The sequence below is a fragment of the Morus notabilis genome, unplaced genomic scaffold (genome assembly GCF_000414095.1).
Source record: "Morus notabilis unplaced genomic scaffold, ASM41409v2 Scaffold540, whole genome shotgun sequence".
Classification (NCBI taxonomy): domain Eukaryota; kingdom Viridiplantae; phylum Streptophyta; class Magnoliopsida; order Rosales; family Moraceae; genus Morus; species Morus notabilis.
This window is the reverse complement of record NW_010361114.1, coordinates 6,049-14,695: the sequence shown is the minus strand read 5'-3', so window position 1 is coordinate 14,695 and position 8,647 is coordinate 6,049. Positions and strand designations below refer to the sequence as shown.

At 35.1% G+C, this 8,647-nt stretch overlaps 1 protein-coding gene across 1 annotated transcript; it reads right to left on the bottom strand.

Annotated features, from left to right (window-relative positions):
- Nucleotides 1-4,479: 4,479 nt before the first annotated feature.
- On the bottom strand, nucleotides 4,480-5,971 carry LOC21387397 (keratin, type I cytoskeletal 9). Its single transcript, XM_024165869.1, has 3 exons — nucleotides 5,705-5,971; nucleotides 4,997-5,503; nucleotides 4,480-4,840 (listed from the first exon to the last, which is right to left on the bottom strand). The coding sequence occupies exons 1-3, from the start codon at nucleotides 5,921-5,923 to the stop codon at nucleotides 4,835-4,837; spliced, it is 732 nt and encodes a 243-aa protein (XP_024021637.1). The 5' UTR covers nucleotides 5,924-5,971; the 3' UTR covers nucleotides 4,480-4,834.
- Between the last annotated feature and the right edge of the window lie 2,676 nt (nucleotides 5,972-8,647).

Below are 8,647 nucleotides of genomic sequence, written 5' to 3'. Positions count from 1 at the left end.
ATTTCACACCCGGTACAAGTTCTATACTGCTTTTCTGGACTGCCGAGCACCCTGAGTCAAATTTCTCATATTCAACCCATTTCTCTTGGGTATCTCATTAGTCAATTCCCTTTTATGAAATTATCATCTTAATTAATTCAGAATCGCCCAAAACGCGTACCCTTGCGGTACTCTTTTTTTTTTTGTGATTCAGAATTGCCCAAAACGCGTACCCTTGCGGTACTCTTTTTTTTTTTGCAGTTTCCCGCTTTAACTGACTCGGGAAAATTCCGTTTAAGGAACTTTTGCTATTTTCCTTACTTCTAATTTTTCTACTCTTTTTCTAGCTGATCATTTGGTCACATACCAAATATTTTAGTTTTTCATAACTAAAATATACCCGTTAAAATTTCTAACTTTTAACTAATATCTCACTATTCATAAGTGATATTTACGAATTTTCTTTGTAAAAATATTCGTATTATATCTTTACACTTTTCAAGAGATTTTACCCCGTACATAAAGTTTTTACATAATATTTTCTTGATTACATCAAAATTCTACTATTTACTATTCTGGAAAGAATTTCGGTCAAATACTGGACTGTCCGGATTAGACCTAAATTTTTCCCGGTCATTACAATAAGCGACAACACATTTGACATTAAAACGACATTAAGTTTTCAACAAACACATCAAATATATTCACAGTTAAACGACAGCAGGATTCAATCAGAGAAACTACATGTAGTATTTATTGATCAACTGCATAAAAATTGTCGTAGTTTGATAGTTGAACGGCACGGCTTACTTAAAAGAAAAACGACATGTCGTGTTTTCATATATAACAGCGACAATTATTGAACTACAAACGAAATGGCGTTTCAAATGTTGATGACGAACAAAATTCCGTTTTCTTCTGAAAATCAACCCAAATACTAGCTGATCATGGTGATAGATGATAGCAAATTGGGTTTTTGCTCAACAACTACTCAGGTGAAAGGCCATAGGAGCAATACTTCAGATTATTTCTGGTGATGGTCTCCATATGGTCAATGTCCTCAAGGGATTTTCAAGTTTTCAATATCAGGTTATCAATTATCATAGGTTTCTTTCTGTCAAAATACATTTGATTGCTTGAAAAGAGGAATTCGTTTGATCAAATTAAAAGGAAGAGAGAGATTTGGAAATGAAATGTTATTAACTTAATCACTGATCAGAGAATATTTCTCCATCATGTCATGAATTCTTGCCTTTCATAAGCCAATATAATCGCCATTTTCTTTGCACTTAATTTTCCTTGCAGTTAGTAAAATTTAACATATTGAGATAAATAGTGATCATGGTGCATCAAATCAAGTAGATAATAATATTTATCGGGACTTGAGATAAAGTGGGGGAAAAGGATTTTGCACTGATCATGTCATGACTAAATAGTCTTATTCATAATTAGACAAACATAATATTTCTGTTTTTGTTCTTACAAAGTAAGTATACAACAAACATTTGTGATGCTCTGTCACACATAGGCTTTAATAGCCCTTATTATTATAACTCGGGTACGTATATTATTATTATTTCTTGGCAGTTGCCACTTTAATTGGGTTTTTTTTCCGCAGCAACTGCTCCTTAATATGCAGAAATAAAACGATTAAGATAGTTAGAGAGCTTAACATTAATATTAAAAAAAATTGTCGTGAAAGAAAATTATGTTAGACTTTAATTACAAATATGGATTTTAACCACCATATTCATAAATCTCAAGAATCATCATGTCAAATTACCAAGATAATATTAGGGAAGCGTACATGAATCCATGGTAGCGACAATCAACACCTTAGCGGAATATTTACGATGATTGACGAATCGGTTATCGTCTTTCTAAGTCAAATCATTAGAGTTTTTTAATGGGGTGTTTCTTTCTAAATGGGATAGAAGAGAAAGGCGGCCGAATGATTTGATGTATTGGGAACCATAACCTAAATGTCTTTATATACTGAACCAGTAGGCACCCATTAAACCTAGTTGGATCAGTATTGGATATCTACTCATTAAACCGAATTGAGTTATTATTAGGTATTCACCTAATTAGTCCATACCCTGTCAGGAGACTTATTGGGCTGTCCTAATTAGACCACTTTATTAGCCCATTCATTAAACAACACAATATAATTGTTAATTAAAATATGTGGCCCACATTAATAATAGGAAATATAATTTCCTAACAAATTAAGATGTTCAGAAATTAATTGAGTTAGGCCTGAATCATATCTCAACCACTAGTGAAATATGACATCAAATTGCAACGTAACGTAACAATTTACATGCCATAACGTGTACTATTGTGCTATGGTTTAGAGTGTCATCACTCTAGTAATTATTTCACCTTTTGTCGGCATCGATCTTAGGTCACTGTTGCTGCTATCGCTGCCGTCGCTGCAGCTCCTGCTGCAATCTTGTACTTACTTCTTGCTAGGACTCTTGTCCTTCTTCTTCTTCTTCTCGTGACTCTTTCCATGGAAAGTACTAGCCATACCATGCAAATTAGAATAGTAATGTTGCCCTGCATGGCCGTGGCCGTGGCCGTGAGCTTTGTCCATGCAGTAGTTGTGGCCCAGCTGGCCGGGTTTTGCCACGGTCGACATGTGGTCGGTCATGTGGCCGTGGCCATAGATTGGAGTACTACAGTACATAGGAGTGGTTCGTAGTTGTTGGTTTAATGGCATTGTGGTCTGTGCAATAAGTCTGGCCGTACAAAGCACTAGTAGTACCTTGGCCAGCATAATATGAGTCCTTGGAAGGTTTGTAGCACTGCATTATGGCTAAAAGGGTATTACTTTCTTAGTACAAGTTTCTTTGTGGTTTTGCTTAATTAGTGGCAGTATTGCGAGATTGAACCCTTTATATAGGGATGGAATACAACTCGATTGGAATTGTATTTGTCCTTTATTTTATTTAATTATTTACTTTTTTTGGGGGTGCAATTATATAAGTTCCCTTTACAATCGATTAGATGACAAGTCGTTGAATACCAACTTAGATGACTTTGTTCTTGGTCCGTAGGACCGTAACTATTAAAAACATAACAGAGAAGTAAATATTGAGAACTTGATGTCCAATTTGAACACTTGGTGTGGAAATTGGTGTGCAATGCCTATTGCTTTTATTTGTTCCTATTTTTTATTTTTATGAGTGGGGCGGGAACATAATAAGATTATGTTGATCTCTTCAGATATCATCATTACATGATTAGATATTATCCTCAATTCGTCATTACTGAAATTTAATTAAGAATCCTTCCTTGGTGATTAGAGAGAGATTAATAATATTTGATAATACTAAATATAGAGGATGTGCGGCTTGGGTGTTCTATTAAGATTATAAAAGAGTCTATTTGTTCAACAGTACTATCACAATTTGTTTATTTATGAGGTGATTATATTTTAATTCATCAATTTATGAGTAACAGTGATTACCCACCGGGTTTTGTCATGTATTATCTAGAATTGGAAAAATGCAATAGGAGCGTTATAAAAAAATAAAAAAACAAACAAACAAACAAAAGGAAGCACTTGCTCACCAAGTGATCATCTAGCCTACTTTTCCATTCCAAATAAATGTATATGCTAAACACACCTAGTGGTTGAGTACATGATGGACCGAAAACATAACGAGAAATATATCAGGCTCAGGCTACCTAGTTTAGTAAAATAAATACCACTCAAAACCAATATTTGAAGTTGATCGAGTTGTTAATTTAAATCAAATTCTCACAATATGATAAGTTTAATTTTTTTTTTTAAATTAGTCAAAATATAAAAACTATTGTGGATCTATACCTTCTAATAATTAAAGTTTTTGAGATGAATTAATAAAGAAAAAAAGGAGACAAATACAATTTTCTCATTTATAGATTAACATGGTATCAATTGTTTTTATTACAAAAAAAAAAAACCCTATATGACTAATTGTATTTATTTAAGTTTTAGGAGAAATAAATTTTAAAAGAGATAAATTGCTAAAGAAGCTGACTAAGCCTCGTATACATGCGTTAACTCTCTATGCTCAATCTATATTTTAGTATCAGAACAGGTGGTTCTGTGTTTGGAAACTTCACAACAGGAAGTCCATGAGCGCATCTAATGAGAGGTTTGATAGATTTGGCCGGTGAGAAGAGATGAGAGATATGGTTTTGTATTTATGGAAATGCGAGCAAGGAGATGAAAGCGGTGAGTGTCGTCGGAGAGGAGTGGTGGTAGGGATGAAAGATAGTGAGGAGGAGCTAGCTAGTGGTGTCTCGGTGTTAATGGTAAAAAAATGATGGACGCGGAGAGGCTTCCAAAAAAAAAATAGAAACACATAAAGACAGTCATGGAATTATATATACATATGAACAAATTTTCAATAGTTATAAACAGTTAGGAATTGTCATTCATCTCATCTCATTGAAGTTTGTTTTAAAATGAGTGAATGACCATTCCAATAATTATATTGTATCCATTTCATTCCATTCATCAGTTCCTTTTCTTTCTTCAACGAAACATGCCTTATATACTTTCTCTTATTGCAAATAAGATAGGGCAAATACAAGGCATCGTACAGCTTTGTAGCCGACTAGCTTGTACTAATTAAACACACAATAGTTCATGCAATAGGGGGGGGGAAAGCACTACACATAGACTGCCCGGCCATAAATAAAGACCACCAAACGGCAAACACAGACAATATTATACCATACTTGCTGTATCCAAGTTTGGCTTTTATTTCTTTCACACTAGATTTTTATTTAATATATATATTGTACTGAGAGATGCTTCTTGGTATCTCTCACGACGTGAATAGATCTCCCATGCCTTCTAGTACTGCAATAATTTCATAAACAAATATTAATAATCATTAGAAAACGTTCTAGATTTCAAAAAACAAAAAAAATGTCAAATTATTTACTTTATAACTAGATTCACATATTTTAAATCACATGGTGACAAATTACTTTTAATAATTAATTGTGAACTTACAATTGGCCTGCGGCTTCTTCTCCTGTCGTTGTCGCTGTCGCTGTCGTAGCACTCACCGTCAGTTCCGGAGTCGTTGCCGTCACTGCGGCTATAGTACTCGTCATCACTGTGATTAATGCTCCTGGTGCTGTAGTTGCCCCTGGAAGAAGTGCTGCTTGAGCTAGACACGCTCATAGTCTTCATTTGGTGAAACATGTTCTTCTCTGATTTCCTCTGGCGATGCATCTTCTTCTGGTTCATTCCATTAAGGTACCCCATCTCGCCAGACGCGTACTGATGCTGCTGTTTTGCAAGGTAGTGGGCGCCGCCGCCGCCGCCGCCGAAGCCGCCTCCATTTCCTGTCATGACACCTTGGCCGCTGCCGTATCCGCCGCCATAGCGAGCATTGGCTTTGGACATGTACTTTTGGTTGTACTGTGCATTACTCATGTGGTCGTGCCCTGCAGCGTAGGGAACTACGTTGCCCCCGCTGTTGTAGCCCTGACCGTACTCTCCGTAATGGCCGACCTGAAAATTCAGACATCTCGTATATTAATCTTACTAGTCATGTTAAAATCTAAATAGTGAAAGTCTTAACTTTGTAACATAAAACATGAAAAAAATTGTAATAATAATTACGTAATTTTTTATTCCTAATGTATTTTTTCAGAAAAAAAAAAAAATTTGTTAAATTTTAGTTCGACTCATGTTATGTTGAGTAATTTTTACCTTGTTCATAGCGTAGTCGTCGGCCATGCCATAACTGGAATGGGCTTGAGACTGGTTGCAGTGGTACTGCTGGGCCTGCTTCTTGCGGCCGGGCATCATCATGTTCTGTCCATACTGACCACCGCCGGTAGCCCAGTCACTTGCCATGTCATAACCGCCGTTCGAGCCCGTCGAGGAGTTGTAGTACTCAGTTGATGAGTACTCTCTATAGCACTGCATTTTTGGAGGCAAAAAGGATGTTTGGTTGTTCGGGGCTAGTTCGGCTAGCTAGATTTTCTTGGTGTATGCGAGAAACGTTTTACTGTTCTTATATAGGCGGGGCTGGTTGTAAGAAGAATATGCCTATTGGGTAGAAAATGAAGCACTAAAATTTTGGATGGCTTTTTTGCATTCGAAACATCCTTATGGCAAGTGGGTTATCGTATACATTCTTTTCAAAGATCCGTCAGTTATGTCGCTCTTTGAATCTGCATCTCATGCTTTTGATCAACGTACCCTATTCGATCCATTTCACTATTTTTTTTCCTTCTTTGTCAAGACATTGGCATGTGATCAGAAGGGTATAATAAGGAAAAAAAGCTCAGAATATAACTTTTCACTAATCGTGTGAACCACAATGAGTGGTTTGATTACTATTAGAGAATCATTAACAGTACACTCTCCATTATTGGATGGATAAGTGTCATTAAAACCTTTTCATTACGTTGAGAGGATAATCTTGTAATCGATCGATTTAAATAGATAAGAGAATATGATTTGCATAAACTTTGCTAGATGTGGTTTTGTTTGACTTTATTCGTAGGTTTCCACGTGCAATTAATTCGAGTTTAATTACCGGAGTAAGAATATAAGTCGCCAATATTTTACGCAAATATCGTATTCAAGGGGCGGGGATTACATTCTTCATTATTCATATAAGACATGAAAGTTTTCTTTTCATTTTTGCCTATCCTAGAGATCACAAGAGGCTTTAAATTTTACCACGTAACCCAAATAGAAGATGGGACTCAGAGATTAAAATCCATTTAAAAATTCCACGGGAAAATCTCAAAATTGGAGAGAACACTCAACTTTGTCTTCAATTATTAAATATTTAAGTCCAACTATTACAATATATAATGTGGCTGTTTATAGCCCACTTATAAAACGCTAACAAAATAAGTATTAAGACAAGCAATATATATACTTAACAAATAACGATAATCAAATAACAAAACATAGCTAAATTAATAAACAACAACTATAAGTAAAACCTCCTACATCAGGCCTATATTGCTTTTTATTGAACCTCCTCGCAATACGTGCTTATGTAATTACTCTTATGTTCTTTCTATTAATGGGAAAAATCCTAATTATTTTGGTCTAAAATTATTCTACATTGACTACGGTGCTCGAACCCCAAATATGCGGCAGTATGATCTCTGTCTAACCAAAACTGCAATGCACCAGTCGGTGACGATTAATTAGTCCACAGATACATACGCACCAGCGCAATTCATAAGCCTTCTACTCTTGATTTTTTTTTTCCATTGTGACTTCTTCTAATAAGAAAAGAATTTTTGTCCAATTTATGAAAAGATTCTTTCTTTGGGTTATCCAGAATGTGCGAACAACACTATATTTGAGACTAGGGTTTGAGTTTTGGTGATTTAATGTCTTATATAAAGTGAGATCTAAAGACCCCACACCGTTAAAAAAATAAATAAAAAAAATTCAAAACTTGGAGTGCTTAATAGTTTGGACATCTGCTGCATATCTGGAAGTACTCTCAACTAGATCTCACGATTCTTCACATTTTTGGTATCTCTGTTTAACATTTTCTCTGGTTTTGGCTATCATCAAAGTCAGCTGGATTTCTCCTCTCCCGCTTGGATCAAAGTTAATACCGATAGTGCAGCTTGAGGTTCTCCTACATGGGGGGTTCTGGGGGTATTTTCAGAACTTGTAGAGGGTTTGTTAAGGATGTTTCTCTACTTCGATCGCGATTTCATTTGCATTTGAGGCAGGATTAATGATTGCTTTCATGACTGCGGTGGAGATGGCTAGGAAGTATCAATGGCATTATCTATGGCTAGAAATTGGGAGTATCTATGTGCTGAATCTCTTCAAAAACCGTTCTTCTATTGTTTCTTGGAAGCGCTAAGAACCGCCGGATTCATCTTCATTTTAAAGATCATTATAGTTAAGGTATCTCATAATTTGAGAGAGAGTAATTGTGTTGTAGATAAGTTGGTTTCGGTGACAGTTTCTCGCTTGGTTTTCATTGGTGGACCTCAACAGAGTTTCTCTCCTCCAGTTTCTCAGTAGGGATATGAGTTATTTCATTTTCTCATTGAGGATTGGTTTATGCCAATTTTCCCTGGTCCACACAATTTTTTCTTTTGCACAAATTGTTTTCCTTCGCTTTTATTTTATTTTATTATTATTCCCGTTTCCTGAGCAAAGGTTTTAAGTAGGCATCAATTAATTCTTGGGGATCGTTTTGGGGTAGGAGAGTCATTTGCTTTTTAATTTTTATGCTGTGTCCTTAAGGAGTTGTTAGGTTATTTACTTTCAACTCTGTATTTTCATTTACTTTAATAAATTTAAGAGGGGGTTGATAGAGGATTTTTTTTTTTTTTTTTTTTTTTTTTTGCTGGTTAGGATGTGTACTAATTAGCTTGGTTCTCTCTGCATTTATATTAATAATAAGAAAAAAGTGGCAAAAAATAATTACAAAGGAAAGATAATTATTTAGTTAAAAGTAGTTAGGTAGTAGTTGGAATTTTTTTCTCAGAAAAGACAACAATGCCTCATTAAACTTCCAAATATGGTTAAAAAAAAAAAAAAAAAAAACTTACGAAAAATTCATCGGTAGCAAAAGGAGTGCATGATCTCTTGGAAGCAATAATTGCTGAACCTATAATAAAATTATCTCTTGAAAGCAAAATTGAACGTAGAAAA

Coding starts and splice junctions, on each gene's coding strand:
- LOC21387397 (XM_024165869.1), bottom strand. CDS start 5,923: ATGCAGTGCTATAGAGAGTACTCATCAACTGAGTACTACAACTCCTCG. Junction 5,504..5,704: donor ACGACTACGCTATGAACAAG/GTAAAAATTACT, acceptor CTGAATTTTCAG/GTCGGCCATTACGGAGAGTA.